This window comes from Rattus norvegicus, chromosome 17, assembly GCF_021556685.1.
Source record: "Rattus norvegicus strain SHRSP/BbbUtx chromosome 17, alternate assembly SHRSP_T2T, whole genome shotgun sequence".
Lineage (NCBI taxonomy): Eukaryota > Metazoa > Chordata > Mammalia > Rodentia > Muridae > Rattus > Rattus norvegicus.
The window spans coordinates 7,130,561-7,157,505 of record NC_141550.1 but is presented as its reverse complement, the minus strand read 5'-3'; the positions used below and the strand labels follow the sequence as shown (position 1 = coordinate 7,157,505).

General features: G+C 48.4%; 1 protein-coding gene across 2 annotated transcripts in view; it reads right to left on the bottom strand.

Annotated features, from left to right (window-relative positions):
* The window catches only part of Spock1 (sparc/osteonectin, cwcv and kazal like domains proteoglycan 1), a 480,034-nt gene that overhangs the window by 69,751 nt on the left and 383,338 nt on the right, over positions 1-26,945 (bottom strand). For both annotated transcript variants that reach the window (XM_087590365.1, NM_001271297.1), the window contains 1 exon segment: positions 11,922-12,042. In XM_087590365.1, coding sequence (XP_087446491.1) covers positions 11,922-12,042 — 121 coding nt within the window.

Genomic DNA, 26,945 nt, shown 5'->3' with positions numbered 1-26,945 from the left:
CCCGAAGGCCCAGAGGCATTCTGATCTAATCCATTGCATTGGGCATGTGTGCACAGGCAAGAACAGGGAGTGTGGAAAACTGGGGCTGCAGGCCTAAGCAGAGAGGTTAAACTAACAGGTGTGAACCACATACAAGCAAAGGGACCCATAAAAGCCACCATTTATATGGAGGCCGAGGCTCAGGCCTATGGGAAGCACAAATGCCAGGTCCACCCAGGAGGCTGAGGCCCAGATACAGAGTCCGCCGAGAAAGCTGGGGTGGGGTGCTCACTCCCCTGGGCTTCTGTCTTGGGGCTCTGAAAACCCCCTCGGTAAGTCTAGCCTAGAACCAGTACGTGCTTAGATTTGAACACATATAGGGATAGAGGTCCAACCCTTTTAGGTCTCAGGAACCCCCTTAAAGTAATAGCTTCATGGCCCCATACAAATGACTTTTTCTCCCTCTTTAAACTTAGCTTAAACCAATTTTAAGACACCTTTGTTGTACCAGCCCTGTTCTTCGGACATTTACTCTAATCAAACTCCCTGCAACACTAATTTCCTGGTCTTTTGACACTCAACTTTTAAATCTGTTCTCACAGGACCTGCACTTGCTGCCTGTGTGACTTCTGGGGCCAGGGCCACACTAACACCCTGTTTCAAGATGGACCCAGGGGTCCTAGTGAGTTGCCAGCCTCACTCTGCCTCCATGTATGACCGAAAGGCAAGGGGCTGTAGGAGACTGAAGCATGCAGAGCACAGACAGGCCTTGGAAGCACTTACTCTCTGCACTCTCTGGGTTGGGGAGGAAAAGGAAAAGACTTGCAGCTCCCTTCCCAGGACCTCCAGGCTGGTGCCCAAAGGGAGTGTTTGACAGCTCCTTACACAAGCATCTTCCACAAGGTAAAAGACGGTAAGCAATGAAGAAAGAGCTCTACACCATGCTGGCGATTGCTCTGGAAAGCAGGAGTTGTACTTTCTGTAGACCTTCGTGGTCCTGGCTCCTTCCTACCAGGCTTCTTCCTCACACAGCTCCCCAACATGTCCTAAACTGCTTTTCCTTCTAGGTCTTCCAAGGTCTTGAACTAATTAACTAGAACATCCACCATTTCCTTGCTCTGAGATCCTCTTCGAACAGAAGAGCTGCCGGGAGCTACCCACAGGACTCGGAGAAGAATCACACTGTCATGTTAGGATGTGGCTGTCAGAGCCCTCTTCTCCCTGTTTTGTGCAGACTGGAACTGTCCAGGTTGCTATATGGTTTTGCCTACAGTCCCATGGATCTAGGTATGTCTCGTGGTATATTTAGGAAAACAGTGAGCTTGGACTTCATCTTGCCTTGTTATATGTTCTTTAAGTGGACCAACCAAAGTGGGATGTACCACTGCCCCCTTCATGCCCTGTCAAAGTGGCACCCCTACCCACGTCACATCAGACAGCCACTTTGGGTTTTGCAACAGAGAATCATTATCATTGCGGCCATGTCTGTCCTGTCGTCAAGATGCTGGGCAGAGAGCCGAGAACAGTGACGTCATCCTGACGATGACAACGCACAGGTTGAGAGTGCAGACATGATACTGACGGTGAGGATAATACCTCGGCAAAGGACAATGGCGTCATGCCGATGATGACGACACTCCAGCAGAGGACAGTGATGTCACCCTGATGGTAATGGCATCATCCTGAGGATCGGCACGCAAGCGGAAGATACCGAGGTCACACTGATTATAACATGGCACAGGATGAGGGGAGGACACCAGGCTGCTAAACTTTGTGGCATTTTTAGGTAAAATACAGCTCACTTAATCTCACCTGTTAAGAGTGGGGCCTCTGCCTTCCTTCACTGCCCACCCTGTCAAAGGCCCGGCTCCCAGCTCTCCTAGTGGTACCCAGGAAACAGGCAGCATTTGCTTAGCAGCCCACTTGGTGGTGTAGCAGCCACATGCTCTCCTACGATCCTGATTCCAATTTATTTCATAGTGCGCAGTGCTATCTTTTTCGCACAGCAGCAGATAGCCGAACCATGGAGGAACAGTTGACTTCAGGACTGATTACAAATGATTTTTTATCTTCAAGAAGCTAGGTGGGAAACTTGAGACTATCAGAAAAGCACAGTGTGGTGGGGACAATGATAAACTCCAGAGAGCCTTGCACAGGGCTGAAAGACAGAGGAGAAAATAGGTGAGGACGGTGTGTCTCTCACCTTGGAGAAACCCTGTCAGTGAGGAGCGTGAGTGATACCAGGAAAGGGGCAAACCCTCTGAGTCCCAAAACCACAGGGAAATGTGCTTAACATACATAGATGTGCATGCTGTTCATGTACATGAATATGCATGTGCGTGGGCATGTATGGTCATGGACATATGTGGGCATGGACATGTATGTACGTGGGCTGCATATATATAGGTATGCATGTGTGTGGGTGTACATGTGGATGGGTATGCTTATGTGTGGACATGCATGTGCGTGGGCATGTGTTGCATGGACATATGTGGGCATGGACATGTATATATGTGGGCATTCATGTATATAGGTATGCATGTGTGTGGGCATGCATGTACATGGGTATACATGTGGGTGGGTATGCTTATGTGTGGATATGCATGTGCATGGGCATGTATGGTCATGGACGTATGTGGGCATGGACACATATGTGCATGCATGTGTCTGGGCATGCATAGGCATGGGTATACATGTGCATGCATGTGTGTGGACATGTGTGGTCATGGAGATATGTGGGTATGGACACACATGTGCATGCATGTGTTTGGGCATGCATATTGCAGTATATCAACTCTTTTTCACTCTATTTTCAGTATTTTTCAGTATATCAAACTCTATTTTCACTCTTTAAAGGAAGCCCGGCATTCATGGGCATTTTATATTGATTAAGAACAGTCCAATGGGGGGTTGGGGATTTAGCTCAGTGGTAGAGCACTTGCCTAGCAAGCACAAGGCCCTGGGTTCAGTCCTCAGCTCCGGGAAGAAAAAAAAAAAAGAACAGTCTAAGGGATAAATGAAAGTTCCAGAAAAGACTTAACCCTCTGCTCTATCATCTACGATCTATCCAGATCTCACATTTTCTCATCAGCAGTAGAAATAACATCATTTGCTAGAAGAATTGAGCAGATGAACATGAGTCTCATATTAAACACCTAATACAGGCTTATCCTGTACTACAATGGAGCCTTCTCGAGAACTATTTCAAACATTGGATACACACACACACACACACACACACACACACACACACACTCACTCTCACACACATACACATATACTCATATATACACATATACTCATACAGACCTACATATATATACATAAACACACACATACACACACACACTCACTCTCACACACATACACATATACTCATATATACACATGTACTCATACAGACCTACATATATATACATAAACACACACCACACACAGACACACACAGGAGAAGAACCAGATTCATCCAACATCTGACAGTTATTGAGACTCTAGACACCATGCCTTTGTAGAACTTCCATTCTGGCTAAGCAAGACAATGCCCAGGGCAGGAAGAAGTAAATGGAATCTATTAGAGGGTGATAAATGCTATGGAGGAAAATTAAGTAGAGAAGGAGCAAAGAGAACTGGATAAAAGTTGCTAAGAAAGTGACATCTGTTAGAGGGCTGTCCAGGAAAAGGCAGAGTCGAGGGCATGGTTATGTGATGTGTCTGCTAGAAGAGGCCTGTGAACTTACAGCTGGGTAAGTAAGGGAGGCGGGACATCAATCAGTTCATGTAGGGCTTTGCGCATCACCAAGATGTCTTCAGTTTTCAATTAACCTGAACAAGATGTGGAGTCGGTTGTTGGTGTGTCCTGGGTAGTGGTAGCATACACTCGCTCACACGTGTCCATCTACTGTGTTCAGAGAGGACATAGGGCCCAGGAGACCAATCGCAAGAGATTAAAATAAAACCCAAAGATGTCACGAATCTCTATCAGAGTCATAGTAGTAGTGGTGGGAAGACATGTTTAAAAATGAAGGTAGGAGCTGTGCCGATGTGATTGGCTGGTGGGTTATCTGTGAAATGTGAGGGAGGGGGAGGGGCTGCTCCTGTTGCCAGGGGAAAAGCAGGGTTAATGATTTAAGGTGTCCCAGGAGGAAGAGGTTTGTTTGGGACATGACACACTTGCTGTGCCTGTGAGAAGCCACGCACAGATGATGAATGGCCGGTGTGTATTTAAGTCTGGAGTCCCAGGTAGGAGCAGAGGCAGCGTAGCTGTGATTCATCGGTAGGAACACAGAAACATATACACACACACAGAGACACATGGAAAGAGTTGTGATTCTGTAAGAAAACATCCATGATGCACAAAAGCCAGGATACAAAACACCCCGATTTGAATTAAGCTTAAGAAAGCAGAGTACGAGGTTGGAGAGATGGCTTAGTGGTTGGGAGTGCTGACTGCTCTTCCAGAGGTCCTGGGTTCGAGTCCCGGCAATCACATAGTAGCTCATGGCCATCTGATGCCTTCTTCTGGTATGTTTGGGGACAGCTACCATGTACTCATATACATAAAATAAATCTTTTTTAAAAGACAGAGTGTGTATGTGTGCATGTATAAACACATGCATCATATACATAATATGTACAAATGCACACACACATAAACATACATAGTTGGAAACATTTTCAGAAAGCAGGTTAGATCTTGGAGTAATTAACAAGTTCTCCTTAGCATTTAGATTTTTACATAAGATTGTGCATTATTGGGTAATTCTTTTTTAGATATTTATTTTAGTTTTTGTTATGCATGGTTTTGTCTGTGGAATACAGGAATTTGGGTGCAGGTGCACATGGAGGCCAGAAGAGGGCACCGGCACTAGAGCTGGGGCTGGAATCCTAGGCCTTGTGAGCCACCCACCCCATACCTGTGCAGGGAACAGCAATCGGGCACTGTGGAAGAACAGCAAGCACTGGAAAGCTGAGGCCTCTCTCCAGCCTCGGGAGGTAACGTGTAGAGAGTGTAAGGGCATGGGCTGGGCAAATTATCAAAGCCTTTATCTTCTAGAACATGCTTCCGTCCTCTACTCTGAACTCCAGTCACGCCTTGGTTTACCCCTCTCTTTTCCCTCGAAGCTTTCTCTGATCAGTTAATATCAAATAGGCATGAGGAGGACCAGGGAGACCTGTGGTCTACCATCCCAGAGTTGGTCCTGCAAAACAGGAAGAAGCAGAGACCAAAGCTGAATGCAACACTTACCTCAGAGTCATGATTAGGGAATTCAAATTCTTTAAGCAGTTGCCAATTTAATTCTCAAGGTCTGTCTGTCTCTCTCTTTTTCTTTCCTTTTTTCCTTCCTCTCTCTCTCTCTCTCTCTCTCTCTCTCTCTCTCTCTCTCTCTCTTTCCTTCTTTCTTTCTAAGCCATGGCATTTAGAATAGCTGGTTCCTGAAACTTAAATGCCCCTCTGTACGTTTAATTCCTGACTAAAGTCTGGAACAGAACAATAGACACCGTGAGCTGAACGGATAGGAAACGGTTACTGTAAGCTGATTTTACATCACAGGCTTGCAAGGCCTGGGGCCTCTACTCTCCTCCACCACAGGCATTAAAGGTGAGCCTTCTCTCCAGGTTGCAAAGACAATCTCCAAGCTTCTAGGTCAGTGGTTCACAACCTTCCTAACGCTATGGCCCTTTACTGCAGTTCCTCATGCTGGGGTGACCCCCCAACTACAAAATATCTTGTTGCTGCTCCACAACTGTAATTTTGCTACTATTATGAATTGTGAAGTAAAGGTCTCTGTTTTCCAATGGTCTTAGGTGACCCCTGGGAAAGACTCATCTGAACCCCAAAGAGGTTGCAACCCACAGGTTGAGAACTGATGCCCGAGGAACCTAGGTGGCAGGTTTTTATTTTAAAGGAGTTTTCTATTGAGACATTACAGCTGAGCAGAACTCGACTCTCTCCTTCCTACCGTCTCCTGTTCCCATTTAAACACACTTCCTCGGATCCACTTGTGATAAGCAATGGAATTAGACAACCGTCTGTCAACACAGGACTCCTTCCCCCTCAGAATCTCTCTCAGGTGGAAAACACCTTTTGAGAAAGGAAAATCGCTGTGGGTGATTTCTCTACTGGAGGGAAGTTATTATTTCCCCCTCAGCAAGCCCAGCCGCCAAGAGCTGCCGTTCTCCTGCTCCCTGAGCCCAGCTCGCCCCCTCACCCGTCCTCCAGCTCACAGCTGGCCCACAGGGAGCACCCTCTAGCTTCCTCCAGCATTTCCTGAGGTATCTCCAAAGCCTTCAGAAGGAGACAGAGCTACTCTTAGTGAACATCTCTAGCCTCTTCATCTCCTGCTACAGATGGGGCAGAGGAAGTCACTGTTCTAAGTTCAAATCCTACTGGTTCTAAGAATATGAGGACATTGTCTACCTGTGTTTGACATTGTGAGATTCAGTGGATGACTTCAGAGCCAGGGTAAACTCCCAGCAGGCAGACCTCTTGCCTCATCCAGGCTGAGGGGAACCAACTGGGATCCAGCTATAGAGACCTGAGGTCCAGTAACCTAGTCCCTCTCTCAGGGAGCCTCCAGGGTTTTCCTCTGGTATATGGGAATGGCATAAAGATGTCTGGAGACTAGGGCAATGGCTCACTGGGTAACACCTGCTATATAAAACTTGAGGACCTGAGTTCAGATCCCCAATACCCACATAAACTTTAGTGCATCTGGAACCCCAGCGCTGGGAAGTAGGGTGGGAACAGAGAGATCCAAGGGCTCCTGGCCAACCAATACAGCTCAGAGTCAGTGAGAGACCAAGTCTCAAGAATCTATGACAGAGGAGCATTAAGGGAGATTCCTGAAGTCGACCTCTGGCCTCTGCACACATGTGCACCCCATGTGTTCACACGCTCACACACATCCATAAGCACACGCATAGATTACTCGCTGTCAGCTTTATCTACTGTAGATGTGCAGGTAGGTGGGGGGGCCTCTGCTTCACAAAACACAGATGCTGTAAATGCAGGTACGGCAGCAGTAACCGAGACCTTCCCGACCAGGAACTCCACGGTTATGCAGAGTCCTCCCCTCACCCAGGTGCTCACCAAAACTCCCTGCATGGACAAAGCCCACAGTGAGGCTGCGAGGCTCAGGGTAAGGGGTGTTAGCTCTACTGGAGTGTGGGGGGAGTCAGGCTGGGAGGACTCAGATTTAGAGCCAAGAGGGGGTTACCCACCGTCTAACTGAAATACGCACCCAGAGCCACAGTTTAGAGACTGCTACTTTCTCTTTTGATTGTCTCCACTGTAAAGACTCATGCACCTAGCACTAAAGACATCCCCACCCCTTCACTGAGGACTGAAGAAAGGGCAGCTGCAAAACCTTGCAGCTAAGACACGACACTCCATCTAAGAAGGGACTTCCTGGTCATTAGCCTTGGCAAATTCCAGACACTAAACTTAGGCTTAAAAGATCTACTGAACCTTTCTCCTTTTTTTTTTTTTTTTTTTTGTCTTAATGCTTGAGATCAAACTCTAGGTCTACATAGACCGAACGGGTACGCTGCCACTGTGCTATACGCCTTGCCTCTCAATTCTCTTATTTAAACAGTTTTCTTTCTTCTGGTTTCTGTTGTTGTTTTGTTGAACAATCGTTAGTCTACAATTTTGAGGCTGGCCTGGCTTTATGAGATCAGAGAGGTAACTTGCCCCTGGTCATAAGGTAATTGAGAAATGTAATAAGAAGTACTCAGAGGTATGAAAGGATGACTTTGTCCCCTACCAGCTCTTCAGGGGTCACGTCAAAAGAAAGGTGCCAGGGAAGTAAAAAGAATGAAAACCCAACCGCCTGGTTTTCACTTCAAAAGGGGGCTGAAGGACTCGCAGACGCTTCCAGTTTACAAGTGAGATACATCTTATCTCAAAATCACCAAAACTGGACAAATGCAGGGCTCTTAAATTAAGAGGGGGCGAGTGGACAAGTCCTCGCACTCTCCCCTGCCTGCACCTAATACTGATCAGTGTTGGGGCCCCAAGCAGTGAGACTCTGGGAAGAAGAAAGGGAGGGGGTTGACTGAACCCAAGGCTGATGCTGTTCACCCCGTGCTCCGCACCTAAGACCCAGTTCTTGTCCTGGGTTGGGAGGAGGCAATCCTGAAAAACTGAGATAGTGGGAGAGCCCTATAGAGACAGAGGCTTGTGATTTGTTCCCGGTGTGTGACGGGAATCAAGCGCATGTCCTCTGCAGGGGATGGGAAAGGCTGCGTGGGAAGGTTCACAGAGAGACATGAGGCTCTGGTCTTCATCATGGCCTCCTTGGTGCCCGAGCACCGCCAAAGGACCGCCTGATCCTATCCGTATCCTTGAATAGGGTCATAGTACTAGTCGGCACAGACGCATCTGCCAGAGAGGAGAGGATCCCATGGGACATCAGTCAATATGGCGCATAGGAGTCGTGGGCACAACCTCAGTTAGCTCTCCCTAGGCCTGGCAGGAATAAACATTGGTCACCAACTAACCGAAGAACTCCAGATAGTTGGGTTAATACCAAAGGACAACAAACTATATCCAGGAGGACCTCGTACTATATTGCAGTTCAGAAGCCCCCTCTCCTCCTCACCTCCTATAGTTCAGAGCCAAGGCTCACTTAGCTGAATATACCTAGCAGTGACCCCAGTATGTTCTAAGAACACATGGAGGTTCAAAAGGGTAATGGCGTTGACACAGACCATTAGCAATGTCCCTTAACGACATTACCACACTGGGGACACACTGGTATCTGCGAGACCGTAAAACATGATTTCTGTGAGAATCAAGAGTACTGCTGCCTCAGGAGGGAGCCACAAGGTCCTTTACAGGCAAAGACTTCCTGTGGATGCCATGACAGGTAACAGAGAGTGGCTGGGGCTCAGCCTTTCTCCCTTCCCTGCGGCTCAGGTGTCATCTGGGAACTGCCCCTCACCTCTGACCCCTCCCTGACAATCAACGTTCCTTTTCATTCCAGTTACCACAAGTTCAGCCCAGCTCGTGTCACTTGCTACAAGTCACCCTGAAAGCTTCATAGAAAGAACCATCAGTCCAAGGGAAAGACCGTCTTCCCTCGATCAAGTGTGGGTCAAGCCCTGTTACTGCAGATGTACGTAATGCGGTGACCCTAGGGGCTATCAAAAGCCTTTCTCAGTCATAGGTGCTGCTATCTTCCGAGGAGTCACCAATTGAATCCATATTAAGTCATTAATCATTCGAGCTGGGAAGGGGTTATCCTCCCCTCCATTAGGACAATGCTAGATACAGTAATCACACAGCACCCCGTCTCCAGTCTTGCTGTTGGCAGTTGGTTACCGCTTCACCCCATGCTTACATGAAAATTCGGCGTAACTCAGAGGTTAGCAATGGGATTGTTAGCATAGAAGGTCAGACTCAGAGTCCCAGAGGAAGAGCTTGCCCCAAATGTCAGTTACTCATAGTAGCCGGAACATGTGGGGCTTCTAAGGCCATGTTTCTTAGACAACTTCCAAATGGCCTCAGGAACTGAGTAAATATTTTTCAGGAGCCATTTCAGTCCAGGGGCAAGGAGGAGAAACAAGCACGTCATCTGCAAGGCACTGACGTGGGTATCGGAAACTGGTTGTTGGGAGATACTGTTAATACGGTTTTGTAATGTTGGCTTGTCTGCTGTGCGAAGATGAGCTCTGTGCTTTTCTGAACTGTCTCTCACCACTAACAAGCGTTCCCAAATCTCAACCTCACTTAGACAACAGTCTCCTCCTCACCCACCTTCCTGAATGCAGGCATGGCATTGTTTATCCCTGTTTAATGGTGATACACTTGCACGGTTTCATGGAGAACATGTCTTACTTTTTACCAGTGACTATTTACCTAAGTTGATGACACAGCTATGCCTGGAGGTCATGCTTAACCAAAGTTACCTGTCCTCAGGTGTGAAGAACATTATAAAGAACTCAGGGTTTTCCTCATTGAAATTGAAAAGGTCTGCCCCAAAACAGGGCTGTGTTACTTCAATGTGAGTGTGTAAACCACCAAATCTGGAGGCTCCTGAGAAGAAATGGTTTCACCTCATCTATGGATACCACAGGCAAAACAACAGAGGACTCCTTGGGTTAGTTTCCTTCCCTCAGAATAGAGGAACAAAGAAAAGAAATAAATAGGAAATTAGAAGAGTATGGATCTAGAATTGTAGTGTGTAATGTTTAAAAAAAAGATCCTTGCTCTTACCCACTGGCAGTCTCGGTCTATTCCCAGCCTGGTGCCGAGTCCATGACCGCATGTTTTCCCTTGCCAGGACCTCTCTAGGTCTCTGAAACAGCTCTCTTTGCTTTCCTAATAAGCCTTCAGAAAATTTTAGATAGAATTTTCTGGACTATGTAGTAAAAGAAAATAGATCCAAGGCAGGGACAGGAGGGGCTTAGTTTGTAGGGATATTCTCAAGATCTTCAAAAATACTACCAGCCACAAAAACCCAGTTTCTGTCACATGACCAGGATGTAAGCACTGGTAAGTGACATTCCTTCAGTAAGGACAAACTATCAGAAACTGTCCCCGCTGGGTGCTATGTCTGACTTCAGGCACTAGCTGTGCATGATTTTTCCTGATACAACTTGAGCAGACTCTTAGGCTATGAATCAAAGTAGGAAGCAATCAAGTCACACCACCCTAGAGACAATCCTCCATGAGCATCCTCTCACCCATAGAAGGAACAACCTTCCAGTGTGGGCCTCGCCCATGAAGCCACCCATGCTACTACCCAGAAAAGTATTCCCTTTTGATTTGTGACATACTCTCACTTTTTTTTTTATCTTGCTGGGCTTTGTGTACTTCCTCTGAGTTCTTTTGTTGACGTGAATGAGGACCTGGACTTCCCCAGCTGACCTCATTGATACCAACAACATCAACACCTCATGCCCAAAATACAAAGAGGTATTGTACATCGTATCTTAAGTTTTCACATAAATAAACTGTCCTGAGATGCAATGAGATCTGATGTTGGGAAATCAATACTAATCTTTGGTGATTACTTGTGGTCGCAGTATTTCCCGATCTATATTGCTCTTTTGAGCTACACTTCCCAGAGAGCCTTTAACATTTCTAAAGCGGAACTGCCCAGACTTGGACTTGAAGTCTTCATCTCCTTGCCCTAGTCCTTGCCCATGCGGCTGGTAAAAATGATATTGTCTCTCGCTCTGTTCATTTCTTCAATCGTTAGACGCTTCTTGCATTCTCCCCCTCCCCTCCCTCCCTCTCCCACATACACTGGCATGCATGGGGATGCAGTGTGTTCTATGAACCAGCCAGTCACAGTCAAGAATGCCCATGGTCACTGAAGGATTTCAGAAGCAGGCAGTGGCTAATGAGACCTTATTATTTCCCCATTAGGAAATATCCCAAGAAACCTAGTCGTCCCTGCCCTCTCAACCCTGGACCGGAAACAGCAGTCCCCAGCGGTGTCCACTTTCATCTGTCCCTTGGCTTTATGCGGGACTCCGGTGGAACGTATTGATGAAGAAAGGCTTAGGGGAGAAAGCTCTCCTCCGCCGAGGTATCTCTGCAGTTTCTGTGATGTTCGGTCTTGAGAGGTTCAAAGGATTCTAGAGTTTACAACTGGAGAGAGATAAGCCCAAGGGCAGGGGTCCTTGAAAACCTGCCCCTCCCATGCCGGAGCTAAACTACCCTCAGAAGGAGCCCGGCACACACCTTGCGCTAACAGGTTTCTTTTAAAAGCCCCTCTGCTCTTCTTTCTCTCCTTAACGGTAGAAAGTGCTTCAGCTCAGAGTCCCTGCCCAAGCTGGAGAGCTTGTTTGCCAAGTGAGCCCATAGTCCCTTTACAGGCTGAACAGGTCTCTTACAGCCTGGCTCCAAGCAAGTGAGCTGGACTTGACAGTGCAAGTCACTCTGACCTCTGAACCCTTGCCCCTTGACCTCTGAACCCTCTTCTACTCACCACTCTTTTCTGCCTTGGGCTTCTGTGGCTCTGGCTCAGGCTCAGGCAGACACGGACAGGGCCCATCGCAGAGGGAGCTGAGGCTTTTGCCTGTAGAACAAGCATGGAATTCCAACTTGCACTGCGAGAGAGAGAGACAGGGCAGACGGTTAGAACTCGGGCAAGGCCAGATGCATGCACAGCTTCCCAGGGAGCGGCTGGTATCCTTACTCTAAGGGAACAAAGATGGGGGAAGGGAGAAGTCTGCCATGCTAGTGGTCTGGCTTTCAGAACTCTAGCTTGGGGCTGGCCCTTCCGGTTTCTTCAACTAACTCCCCAAAACGCAGCCGAAGAACTGGAAGGCAAATTTAAATTGACAGCAGGCTCAACTGTCGCCATTTACAAAACAGGATTATCTGAACGCGAATGCGTGTGGGGTTCTGCATGGCCCGTGAAGCCCTCCCACGTAAGCACAGAGGGCTTCCCAACAAATCCTCCCACACAGAGCAAGTCCTCGAGAACATTCTTAGTAACCTGCTTCCTCATTACCATGGCAGAGGCTGGTCATAAACAACTTAAAAGGGAGAAAGATTCGTTTTGCTCATGGCTTCTGCCCGTAATAAGACACTGTGGTGGAATTGCCGGTATCGCATGGACAGAAAGCAGAGCAGAAGAGAGGGGAGCCTGGGTCAGGTCACAAGACATAGACTGCTTACCTCCCCCAGCTAGCTTTTATTCTCCAGACTCTCTGACCAAACATACAACACACCCAATACCTCCGGCGCTATGAGGAATATCCTATACCTGAGCCTGTGAGGGACATTCCATATTCAAACCAGAGCAAAGTACAGCCACTTCTTTCCCGAGTCTGATGGTTTATCTGAGGTGCTCTGCCTGCCCCTTCTTCTGGGAGTGGTATGCAGTGAAAGCTTGTGCCCCACCCCCATCTCTGGAGTTTTTGTGAGTGAAACCCTCCTATAACTAGACTGGGATCTAATGGGGATATCCAGCTAAGTCTGGGACTCAATGTCGGAAGTCCACAAGCTACAGCATCCTGTCATCTTTTCATCAGCAACGGTGGTAGCTTTCGGGTCCCTGTCCCCTAACTTTACATTTAAATCTCAGTGGGCTCAAAACACAAGTAGGAGACAGTGAAGGTATTTACGGGTATCCTAGATCGCAGTAGGCGCCAGCTTTCTTATTACTTGTACAATATGGAGAAAGAAATTGAGGCTCTTGGAGGTTAAGCAACTCATAAAAGACCTCAGCACTCAGCCAAACGCGTGCCTGACTTCAGAGCCGAGCCCTTAAGGGTCCTGAGACAGTTTCTGTCACATGACTGAGGGTAAGCACTGAACCTATCTATAGGGGTGCGGTTGATTCTGCACCTTTGCCTCTGGTCCAGATCTGTTATCTGAGCTTCCTCCTTTCCTGCCTGTCAAATTCTCCGGATCAAGGCTTGCATATAATCAGTCTCCTGCAAAGGCCTAGGGCCTGGGAACCAGGTGGAGGGAGGTTCAAAGGAAGGCGAGAGAGAGACAGAACTGACTATGCACCCACTCAGCACGCCATCTCTTATCGGGCGCCACAGGGAATCATTTAATGGAAGGGAAAGAGCAGATACAGTCCCTGCCTTAGAAAACACAGATCGTCCTTTGAGAAACCACCGGCATTTTGCAAAGCAACTCTCTGGAGTACAGGTGGACATGGGCTCACTGTGAGAGAATGAGATGTTCCATCCCCAGACTAACTACAAACCCAGGCAAAGTGCTTTATAGCCGGCTCTAAAGGTTCTGCAATCACTGGGTATAACTCCAGCTGTCACCCACCCAAGGGCAATGGCAGAGCAAGAGAACAGAGAGCAAGCTCCCTTCCGGCCCAAGCTCCCTTTTATATACGCTCCTGAAATGGCCAGCATGTGACCAGTGCGCTCCCAGGGACCAGAGGCACTTTGTGAAAGGAAGCCAGGCCTGGGCCTCAAACATCACTTGCCCTGACTTTGGAGTAAATTAGAGTGTATTCGTCTAAAGCTACGTGGACCGGACTACGTGGTGAGGCAGGCTGTGTCAGAATATACAGCCAGAGCCAAAAGGCCTCCGGGTAGGGGATGTGCCTGCAGGCAGCAGGACGAACTGACAGAAAGCTGAAAGGTCACTGTGTCAACTCTCGCTTCAAATAGCGCTGGGCCCTGGTTTGATCTCTGTCACTGTGATAAACACTGACAACTGCTAACCTGGCAAGGGAAGGCTTATTTGGGTTACAGGTTTCGGTTTATCATGAAGGGAAGCCAAGGCAGCATCCTAGAGGGAAGAAGAAAGGCAGAGATCACGCAGGAAGCTGCTTCCTGCCTCGCTCTTTGTGGCTTGCTCAGCTTGCCTTTTAGACAACTCTCAGCTTGCCTTTTAGACAACCCAGTACCATCTGCCCACAGATGGTACCACTCAGAGTGGACAGAACACGCCTGTGTCAACCGATAATCAAGAAAATGCTATGTAGACACACCCACAGGCCAATCACATAGGAACAGCTCCTCACTTGAAATTATCTCTTTCTGGGTGGCTCTAGCTTTGTCAAGCTGACAGAAACTAAAACACACACACACACACACACACACACACACACACACACACACACACACACAGTGTGTGTGCAGCTGAGACTACTGTGGCTAGCAGGCTGCCTCCCCTTCCTCTGGCCGTGGCTCTCTAGAATGACCCTCAGTTTCAGATTGGAGGCTTACAAAGTAGTTTTTAAAGAGACTTTCTGAATCGTATTTTAGGCGAAAATATTCTTTTATGTGTGCATCTACTTTGCAAAAAATCATCACCCGACTTCGTCATAAGGCCTTCACACACTAACATGTAACCGGCTCTTTACAGACTCAAATGTTTTTCCTCACCAAACTCTGCGCTCCTTGAAAGGGGGTGGGGGGAATCTACAGGTTGCTCGTGTCCTGTGACCTAGCACCTGCCTTCCCTGTGCTCCTGGTTCCAGCACTGCCGCATGGCGGACCCTGACAGGTAGTAGACACTTTAAGAGCCACCAATTTTAGCACTTCAGCCAGACTTCCCAGCATGCTTTGTGGACATCCCGTGCCTCAGAAGAGCTATTTCTTCTGTCTGGAGATTCAGAAAGAAGAGGGGCAGAAATGACGCTCACTGGAACTGTTGTAAGCCTCTGTGAGGGGGAGGCCACCGGCTGGCTACACCACAGAGTATGACAAGGAAAGCTTCACTTCCTGTCTTATATCGGACATGATGTGACCCATAGTGACACATTGTTGGTATTCAAGAAATAGAATAAGCTAAAGGCATAAAGAAGGGTAATAACCTCTGTTCTGTCAGAGAGCTTCCTAGCCAGCTGATGGGAAGAAGTTAAGGTATTGGGGTTAGTAGCCCGTCTCACCCTGTATTCTACCCACGTCCACCCTGAGACCCCTCTGTCTCTCCCAGAGCTCCACATTCAGTGCCTGCCTGTCAGTCTCATGCTTGCTCCAGGTCACTGACAGAGTCTGCCTTCTCCACCCTGCAGCCACACACCTGTTTCCTATATGGCCCCACCCGAACAGACGCCCCACACAAGACCTCTTGCAACTACCTCAGCCTGCTCAGCTGGGTAGGAGAAGCCCCTGCATGTTCCCCTGGCAGCAGTCTGCAGAGACAGCCGACCTCTCTGTCCTCCATAGGGGAGCCAAGGAGAAAACAGTATCCATCTGCACCAGGCAAATTCAAGGTTCCAGGGTACCTTTTTTAAAAAATCTTCTTGGGAAGTCAGACACATGTGGATGAAGTGTCAAAGGCCAAAGGACCAGGGCAGCTAAGAATCCTCACTGCCATTCTAGAAGACCTGGGTTTGCTTTCTAGGACCCGCACAGCGGTTCACGACCTTCTGGAACCCTAGTTCCAGAGCATTTGATGGTCTCTTCTGTCTTCCACAGACACCAGTTAGTCTCAAAATACATATGCATAGGTACAGGCAAAATAATTCACGTAGGCTTACGTGAATTACTTACATAAAGTTAAAAAAAATTTTAAATGTAAATGGTTGTAATCCTACCATTTTATCTGAACCTTTTAAAAATTTGTAACAGGATATACAGATAGACAGACAGACAGACAGACAGACAGACAGACAGAGATAGTAAAAATTCCTATCAGGTGTTTGACAAGTGCCATCGATTTCAGTGACCTCTCTAGTGGAGGCAGCAGGTAGAAGCATCACAAAAATGGGTGTTTGTTTTACATTTTAACTCAGCTTTTAAAAAAAAAAAAAAAAAAACCTTGTCCTGGATTTAACAACTTCTATAAATAATACACACAATTTTACGCATCAAACATTTAATAATGGGATGTAAACACAATGTACACTCTTTTCTGGAGGTAATGACCAAGCCGGAACCACAGCTCTCTCCCAGGAAAAGGATGCTCACCGGTGGGGAGCCCTCAGGAAATCTGTTGGAAGCTCTGATTTAGAGTCCTGAATCACAACTGGCCAGAGGTGTTCTTGGGGCCTGAGACTTGAGACTAGGTCATCTCATAATGTCCCCCCTAGAGGCTCTTCTCCATCCCAGCTCTCTGAGGTAAGACTCACAGATACAATACAGTCCTTTTCCTGCACCAGTTGTTGCCAGGGCAGAGGCAACAGAGGTTGACACAATCTCCAAGTCAGCCTTACCCAGAAGGGCCAAGTGATTCTTAGGAGAAAGGCTTCCTGCCTAGTGAGCTCTCCAATACCAGTGGGGTAGATCACAGGCATGTGTTGATCTTCCTCTCTCAAGCTGGAGGTTCCAGGCCACAAGTTGGACCCAGCAGGCTGTATAGAGCCAGCTAGATAGCACAATGTACCAGCTTAGAGACAATCACCAGGCAGATGCCATGCCCTTACTCCAGGCCTGCTAAGAAAATGGGAGCCACAGGGAAACAATGTTGCTGCAGAGCCTTTCCCACCACTCCGCACTAGAAACAGGTAAACTGCCCCAGAGATGACAGGCTTCTTCAACTAAACAGTAACAGCCTGGGCTTAGCCGGCTCCCAGCTGAGCTGGAACAATAACAAAGTGTACTGAGCAGTGTAAGATTTCTCTTCGGGAAAGGGGCGGCAGAGTGGGAGAGATTCTCCAAGGGAGATGTGAGCAAGGGAGACAGGCATCCTCCCACCATCACAGGGCACCATCCTCCCACCATCACAGGGTACCATCCTCCCACCATCACAGGGCACCATCCTCCCAGCATCACAGGGCACCATCCTCCCAGCATCACAGGGCACCATCCTCCCAGCATCACAGGGTACCACCCTCCCAGCTTTACAGGGTACCACCCTCCCAGTTTACAGGGTACCACCCTCCCAGCTTTACAGGGTACCATCCTCCCAGCATCACAGGGTATCAGGAGCTCCTTCTGACCTTCAGACCAAATGACAGGGGCTGACAACCTTTCCCATGGGATGTGCAAAGCAGGAGCTAAACTCTGATATAACTAAGGATGTTGACTGCTGTGCCATGAGGAATTGGTCAAGTAGCCTCTCTACCTGTTCCTTCTACACCAGCCCTGAGGGAATAGAGGATCTAGGCAGTCAGAACGTGGTGATCCAAGATCAACTTTCAAAGCCCTGCAGGTAAAAACCAAACAAGACCAGAAGGCATGACTTTCTAGGAAGCTAGTAAGGGTATAGCATTACTTGTCTGCCACCTCGGAAAAAAACAACTGTTTTTGAAAGTGTGAAAAAAAAAAGAAAGAAATTGGTAGAAGCCAATTGTCTGGACTGGAGAGCCACTCTCCTCTCAGCCCCTTACAGTGCATAATAGCCAAAGCTGGAGGTATACTTGGGAGACCTCCATGAGACTGAAAGACACCCATTGGGATCATGGTTGAGTCAGTACTTCATACAGGAAAGCCATTCCCTGAAGCCAAGCCCTGAAGAGAATATAGCAGAGAAGACCCTCTAGTGATCTCTGTAGTAAACCCCTAGTGACCCCCTGGAACCTATACACCTCCCACCAGTGCCAAACTCTATTCCACGTGCAAACCAGGTCCAAATGAGTCTCATTCCTGGGCCTTTTGACAGTGGGGACTCCATAGAGGCAGGCAAATGAATACAGCCCTGAAGCCAGTATTTTGGGTGTCCTTATAAGGAAGGGACATGTGGACACAGAAATAGCCAGGTAGGGATGTTGACATGTTAAGACACAGGAGGGAGAGCTATCTCTAAGCCAAGGACCTCCAGAGATGCCCCCTTCCCCCAGAGGCACGGAAGACCTAGAGAAGTCGCCTCTGCTTAGCCAGTGTTAGTTGGTTGATCTCAAATTGCTGGCCTCCTGGGCAATGAGGGGAACACAGTTCAGTTTCTAGTTCTTTGCCTGACAGCCAAGCTGACTGACTGATACACTTTGCATCTAGTGTTTAAAGAAGGGGGGGGGGGGGAGACAGACTCCAGGACAAGGAGATGCTCTGGTTTAGAATTAAAAACATAAGTCTTCATGCCAAGATGACTCAGGTCTCTCGGAAAGATGTAAGACAAAACCACGCCAAACCAAAGAGTCACAGAGCAGCAGTGTGATGTGAGCAGGATGTGAGAAGTCAGCCCCTGTGTCCCTTGCGACTCATGCTCTGTGACGGAGGGGTGGACATATGAAAAATTTCAAGCCTTAGACCGATTTTGTGATAACGTGGTTATCTGAATAATTAGCCACAATCCTACTCAGGAAGCGAGCGCTGAGAAACTAGGAAGTCAGGTACGGTCACTTAAGCACAGACCAGCTTCCATATTCACACGAATACAGCTATAAATACAACCAACGCCCCCAAGCTTCTAGACCCTTAACCTGCTGTAACAACCCCCCCCCCAGCCACCTGAGAACCAGAGAAAGGAGACACTGCATAAATGTGTACAGGTGCTCGAAACACTGACCTACTTAAAAACACGCGTGCCAGCAGATTTTCCAGCCAATCCTTGCCTCTGCTTTGCACAACACGCCAGCCCGTCGGCACGAGTGAACGTTTCCTGCAAATGGCCGGTGAATCTTTCTCTCCCATGATTTGTAAAGCAGAGCTAACAACTTCTCTCTAGTTCACTGCTCATGCAGGTCTCCACGCTCTTCCCGGGGCCTTGCGTGCTTGGGGTATTATTCTTAACGTTTTTTATTTAAATTGCTTTCTCCGCTGCATTTCGTCAATCCGTCTTCTATTTTTAAACCAGACTGTTGACGGGTTCGCAGTTGACGATTTTGTTCACAGTTGATGAGTTCTGATTTGTTTTCATTCGCCCAAAATCATGTCTCAGCAGAGGGAGGGAAATAATCCCCGGGCTTGCTGGCTCTAATAACTGGGTGTGAACTGAGTGAGCGGCCGCTGCCTTGCAAGCTTCAGATGGTCCCTCTAGCTCTTCCCTCCAGCTGGGCCAGCCTCATTGGTATTCCTCAAGTGGAGTCAGAGCCCTCCACCTCCGCCCTGGCACCTTCCTCTGTTGTACTCTGACCCATCCACTTAATATTCCCACCCCCACCCCCACATACACTGTCTCAACACCAAGGGGACAGCCCTTTGCCCTGCTGGCTTAGAGCCTATAACAGATGTCGAATTAGTGTCTTTTAACAGCTAGCAGAGGAAGGTGCACCTGCATGCATGTCTGGAAAGGTTCTGAACAGAGCCAAAGGTCCAGCCTTTGTTTCTCCACTTGACTCTTCCAGAGAGTTCCCGGCCATTCAAGCCCTGGACACTGACAGGAGGCAGGACATCTCTCCATCAGCCGGGGACGGTCCCATTAAACTGACAGTTGACCTGTTTGCAACCCAGGATGGGTCTTGCAGGGAGACTCAGCCTTGTATCTTCCGCACAGCTGTGTCTCATGTAAGACTGAAGAGTTTCAAAGGGAGGCAGAACCTTAAACTTTAAACCAAGCTGCTAAGAAAAGGCCCATCTTTATTATTTTTTTCTTTTTTAAAAAAAGCCAGCCAAATTTAAAAGAAAGCTACAATTAGAAAGTGGCCATTTTTGCAATGCAAAATGTTCGTGGGGAAGAAAATATACACAGGGTTGTTATTTCCAAGTGTTTAGTTGTAACATAGAATGTTTCAGTGTTTAGTTGTAACAGAATATTCGTTATACTGAGAAGAGAAGGTAACTTTTCCACTTAATAGAGGGAGTAAGACACTACATCAGTAGCATGGTGGAGCAGCCTGATCTGCTCATATGCTACCAACAGAAACACGTAGTGGCTCTATAAAATGCTGCAGCCAGCTGGGGCTGGAGAGATGGCCCCATGGTTAAGAGCACTTGCCGCTTAAGCAAAGGTCCCCAGTTTGGTTCCCATCACCCACAGGGCAGCTCGCAACCATTTGTGACCCCAGTTCCAGAGGATCTGACTAATGTGCTCTTCTGACCTCCGCCTACAACCAGACACATACATAATTCACTTACATACATGCGGGCAAAATACACTCATACACATTAAATAAACAAATCTAAATGTATTTAAATACTCATAAATTAAATACATCCAAAAATATTTATTGTAAATACTGTAGCCACAATTGCAGAACGAGGGTGGGGGTGAGGGAGGCAAAAAGCCCCAACCAGAGGACCTCTGATGAGAGAAAGCTGCCTAGAAAGCCACACCTTGGGGTGGGGTGGGGTGGGGTAGGGCAGGATAGACAGTCACTGTCTGGGTTAGAAGAGTGGACACAAACGCGATGGGTGAGCCTCCTTGGTGCTTAGGTAACAGTAACTGTGCAAAGCTATCAGAGACCTTCTGGGGAGAAAGCATCACGGTTTTAAGGTGAATGGCATTTTTAGGCGATGATTTAAAATTATTTTTCCGTGAGCGCAATGACAAATGCTTTCTAAGGGGGCTACATAGACGGACACCCCTGTCTTTTGACAGGGGTTACTCATCAGAATGGCTGTAAACTGCTAAACGTGTCGAGGGAAAGGATGCAGGTGTATGCGGGAAAACACGCAGAGGAGGATATTAACAGCTGCAGTATCTTGGCGATAGTGTACAGTTTACTCATTCTGTCTTAAGCTCTTCATATACTCAATGGTTACAAAGTCAGTGGGAAGGAATTTTAACCTGAAGATTTCCCAGAATCCTCGGTTGCCTGCTCTAAGCCCAGGTCAATTTAGCCAGCAAGTGCGGTCCTTGCTCCTGCTCCCCAGCAGGGGGCGGGCTCTTTATCAGTTGTGACTGGATCCTGCTGGCTAGGACCTGCCTGACCCTCCGGAAAGAGCAGGCCTTCAATAAATTGTTAAAGAGGCAATAATTGAGGTTTTCCCTAGACATAAAATCTTTAGGATAAAAGCAATCAGGATTCAGTCGAAGGCTGAATGCACGTGCGTGAGCTCACATAGATTAGACCTCGAAGGGGTACCGTCCCCTCCTGCTAAAAAGAAGGAAACTGAGGCTAACAGACTTACCGGTGGTTGCCCTCTTAAGAAACTTCCTTACCTCTCTCCCTCTTGTGGATCCTAGCAATAACTTGCCAAACCCTTTCTATAAGAGAGGGGACAAAGTTCAGACATTTCACACACAAATTGTTTGCTTTCAGATGAAACAAAGCCAGCCAGAGTCTCACACACGAAAATTTAAAGACACATGCAAGACTTCACATGAGAGGGACTTTAAAAAATGGTGCTTTGTGCGTGTGCACGCGAGCACACACACACACACACACACACACACACACACACACACACACACACACACCAGGTAAGGCAAAGATAGTGTAACTGTTTGCACTGCTGATCAACTCCCACAGAAAGGGGCTTGGGAAAGAAACCAATGCTTTGCCACTCCTCACCCCAGACCCTGTTACAGCTGAGATACTGTAACAGGTTGCAACTGGGATCAACAACCACAGCTTCAGTTTGCTGCCCTTACCCCCACCCCAACCCCGACCCCCAGTAATATTCTTGGGGAAGGAAAGTGGCCCTCCCAGAGGCCTTCCCTGCCCAGCACACTCTCTAGCTCCCCAGACAGCCCTGTTCTGAGCTCCGTTTCTGGCTCCCCGTTCCAGGAGCTTCCCTTCTTTTGATGCTCTCTGTGGGTTCCTCCTTCGCTGTCTGTTCTGCCAGGAAACCTCTGAGGGCTGCAGAGAATTCATAGTTCTAAATTTATATGGCATATTTCCTCCAACTCGCATTTCTGGGGACAGAACAGATGAGGAAGGGCTTCTGGTTCCCAGGCCTGCTTCCCCTTGGTGCCAAGAATAGCGACCAGGCATGGCGAGGGCTTGGTAGAGATACCGGCTGAAGGAACAAGCAGAAGGCAGTGCCCAGAGCTGGCTGGTGCCTGGTGCCTGCTTCGGCAGTCCGTGCAGACCAGGATGGGGCACCAGGATTCAGTCGAAGGCTAAAAGCACGTGCATGAACTCACATATTTTAGACCTTGCAGGGGTACCGTCTCCTCCTGCTACAAAGCAGGAAACTGAGGCTTAAAGACTTGTCAGGGCACACTCACAGAATGACCAGGGCTGGTTTTCTCTCAGTCCCAGTAGATAAGAGCTCCAAGAAGAAACTTAACTGCCACTGAAATAAGAAGGCCAGCAGCCGAGGGATCTGCTTCCGTATCCACTTTCCCACCCGTTCCAGTTTCCTCTTCCAAGGCCCCTGCCTCTGTGCCCAGAGTCAATCCCTTACATCCCCCACCATCCTGGCCCATCTGTGTTTCTGTCTGCTTCTAGAAGGGAGACAGCATCTCCTTTGAGGCCTTGATACACAGCAAATACAGAGTCCATATTTATCTGTAGGATGTGTATCATATAACCCCATGCGGCACTATATCCATGGTATGGAATGAGAAGCCCTGGTGTGACACCGCATGGTGGTCTATGACTCTGAGACTTCTATGATGGCCAGAGTTTTAGCAAAGTTGAGCGTCCAGGAACACTCAGTGAGGAGGCAAGAGGAGGAGCTGTGAGCATGGAGAAATGACATCAAAATGGTGAAAGAGAAAGAGGTTCCTGCTGGAGACTACGACTGAGGCAGAAGGTCCCATGGCTGTTCTAGAGGAACAGAAAAACTTTTATGTTCCCAGAAGCACATTTTCAGAAGTCTGCAATGGAGAGAAGCCCAGCCAGCAGGGCCTCAAAACACAGTCAGGTTAGGAGGACAAGGGTCTCTGACTTTGACCTGATAGACTCTCCTCAGAGAACTGTGCTTGCTGGTAAACCCTGGTGATTGGCATATGGCTATGACTGGAGAAAGTGGGTTCTCTGGGAATTCATTAATTAATCATTGTCCCGCAGCCTGGAGATGGGTAAGACTAACATTTCTGTGTCACAAAAGAGAGGGCAAAGGCAAGAACAGAACAAGAAGAGAAGTCCTGAGGTAAGGAAGGAAGAAAAGTGAGAAGAAATACAAAAGAGAGATGTTTTCATAGGGGAAGCAGGGAACACTCAAGAGGTGGCAAGAGGCAGAGCGGAAACCAGGACATCCTGTCTCTCATCTCTCAGGGGTGTAAGGGCTTGCCAGCTCCAGGAGAAAAGGAAGACAATGTTCTAGGGTACCCACAGTGCTTAAAATAAACTCTGTTTCTATAAACACCTTCAGAATTCCATCTCTTTCCTGCTTGGCCTGATTTTCTAACAGTGTGGGGAAGCTCCTCTCACAGCCTGCGGTGTTCTCATGCATTGGCAGTGAACTGTGGGGCAGTACCCTTCCTCCATAGTCAGAAGTTCAGGGAGATGTAGGACAGGAGATGTAGGACAGGTGGAAGTAGAGCTGGTAAGGGGTGGTTTTCTGTCTTGGCTTTGTTCTCACCTCTTACGGTGAGCCTAGAAGAGAATCTGACACCTCGAGCTCCAGAGAATCTCCAGGGGTGAGCATCAAAGCCATTTGCATAACCCTTCCAAGCCTCCTTCCTTATCAGGAAGTAAAGATAACCCTGTCACCTGCAGCCTGTCCAGAAGGCTGAACGGAAGGACTGGCAGATACCTCACGACTGGCAGCATTCCTGGCACTGGTGAACAACATAACTTATTCCCTTCCTCTGTCTCCTGCCAGCCCCACCTTCATTCTGCCCCCACTTCAGCAGCTCCACACCTGAGCGGTCTTTGTAAAAATGCAAATCTGTTTGAGACACCCAGTCCAGCTCACACCCATCCCCTGCTCCCCCATCCTCTTCAGATGAGAAGAATTTTAGCCTAGTAGAAAAGGCTGCTGGGGAGGGAGGGAAAAAGGGAAGGAGGGAGGGAGGGAGGGAGGGAGGGAGGGAGGGAAGGAGGGAGGGAGGGAGGGAGGGGGAGAACAAGCAGCCCCTTTTATAGTGAGTCAGACATACCTGGCTATTGCCAGGTAACTGTGGGGCAGAGCCTAGAAGACTTGCCAACACCAGCCCTGCCATCCTCCCTCAGGACACACAGTCCCCTTCCTGCCCCTCTTGCTTCTCCCTGCCCTCCTAATATTGTGAGAACACTGGGATGTCAGGACTTTTCTCTAATACATCTATGTCCTTCTCATCACACAAATCCAGCATCTTCCACATTGCTGGCAGAAACGGCTCATAAAGTCTCCTTGAACCCTAATCTGGACAGCTAACCATTTACACGGCATTTGTGCTAAAGGCATTACCTCTACGTTTTCCTTCAGTGTTCACCCCTGTCCCAGCACAGGAAGAACTGGAACAGCCACCTAACACAGAGATAAACTGAGGTTCAGAACCACTTGCTTACTGGGAGCTGCTCTGTTGTCGGAGAGGCAAAAGGTACACCCTGCTCTGTGGTGTCAAGGTCCAGTCTGTGCTCCTGGGTCAAGGTGTTTTATTATTGAGTCCCCACAACCCACAGTGTTGGAAGAAAGGACCAAGCCAAGCCGCAGGCTGGAGCCACATCTCTGTAAGGGGGTGTGCATTAGACCAGGTTTATGTAATTTTTGTATCAGGGAAGGCACAGGGATATGGCCTCTCCTGGGTGTTTCTGGAGGGGCCCCTGTCATGACCTCCTGTTCAAAGACTACTCATGATCAAGGTCCTTGGTCTTTTGCTTCTCCTGAGCGTGCCAAGCTCTGAGAGTGCTGTGCAGAGCCTTTCGTTGTTAGTTGAGTTGAAAGAGTGACTGTCTTAGTTAGGGTTTTATTGCTGTGAAGAGACACCATGACCAAGGCAACTCTTATAAGGGTGACATTTAATTGGGGCTGGCTTACAGGTTCAGAGGTTCAGTCCATTATCATCAAGTTGGAGCTTGGCAGCATCCAGGCAGGCATGGTGCAGGAGCAGGGGAGAGTGCTACGTCTTCATCTGAATATTACCTTCTAGGCAGCTAGGATGAGGGTCTTAAAGCCCATGCCCACAGTGACACACCTACTCCAACAAGGCCACACCCACTCCAACAAGGCCACACCCACTCCAACCGGACCACACCCTCTAATAGTGCCACTCCCTAGGCTGAACACATACAAACCATCCCAGTGACTAAGGGCAGAGAATCCAGCAAAGACTTGTCAAATCCATCACCAGAGAAACTGAGTCCATTAAAGAAACAATGGCTCAGAGGTTAAGACCACTGACTGCTCTTCCAGAGGTCCCCAGTTCAATTCTCAGCAGCCACAGGGTGGCTCACAACCATCTCTAATGGGATCTGGAGCCCTCTTCTGGTGTGTTTGAGGACGGCTGCAGTGTACTCACATACATAAGATAAATAAATCTTTTTAAAAAATGATAGAAGGAAGAGAAGACCATTTTAAGTGCTGCAATCATCAAAGGCAGGGATGGGATGACCACGTCGGAATGACAAGAAAAGGCGGAGTATACATTAGACTTACGACTGTGACAAGATGGTCCCAAACTCTTTGCTTCCTGGTTCTGAACTGGGGGGGGGGTGTGGGGGTGTGGGGGTGTGGGGAGGGGGGGGAGACAGGTGACAGGGACACTTTGTCACTGGGAGCCCAGTCACAGTGACTGAAGCCCCTGTGCCTGGCTGACAAGCTCAGCAGGGCGATTTGTGCTCCAGATGCAGGGCACCTTCAGAATGGCGGCAGCACTGGGGTCTTGTCTGTCCCCACAGCCTATAAACCATGCTATGGGGTATAATGCAGAGCACAATGCCCCTGGCTTAGTCTCAGGGCTAGGACCTTGACCCTGAGTTAAAGACTCCTTTTCTTGCCTCTAGAGCCTTCACAGGCAAGAGAGAAGAAACACAATGGAAGATTTTTCTGCCTGATAGTCTGGACGGCTTCCATCCCGGTTGCCCTCGATGTGCTCTGAGGAATGAGAAAGCGGATGCCCACTAAGCGTATCCCCCAAACTCCTGGCCTGAGCTAACATCCAGCAAGGTCAGAACAGCTATTAAAATCTCACCTTGGGCCTTAGCAAGATAACGATCGCCTACTGTTCAGCCTCCGGTTATTTACAGCCCCCCCTTTAGCGTCCCGTCTCCACCCCATTCCTCATTTAACCTGATGGAGAGAATGCACCCCAGATGCCTTGCTGTATATGTTCATCAGAGCCGGCAGAAATAAAACCAGAGATAAAAGTGACACCCCCCCCACCAAAAAAAAAAAAATGCCAACGCAGACTTCTCACCAAATGCAGCGAGATCTAAGGGATATTTTAAAAATGAAACGGTGGCTTAAACTTTGAATTCCTGCCTGATTTTACTGCTAAGAGACGGAAGACCCTCCCGGTGCCGAACCAAAAAGGCGTATAACTCAAAGAGGGTTTTCTCTTCTCTGCTTGGTGTCATCTCTGCGAAAAATACCACTTGAGTAAGAAAATGTCCTTGCGAGAGTCTGTTCTCCGATGACAGAGCCGAGGTGTGAAACTGGCGAGGGCAGGCAGACTCTGTCTACTCTCCTTTTTCATTACGGGTATTCCTCCCGCCGGGTCTGTTCTCATCCTTATCAGAAACTAATGAGAGCCGAGCCAGCCGGACAAGGTGTCCTGGGAGGCTGCCCTATGACAAGAGACAGAAGAGGCAAATGGGTCTCGCCGCCCGGTAGAGCTGCCTTCTTTGCTGCTGCATTTTCTTTTGAGGCTGTAGTTATAGCCCAGTGACCCTGAAGTGACCACGAGTTGACGGAGGTGACCCGAAGAAGCCGGTGGAGAGAGGCATCTGATT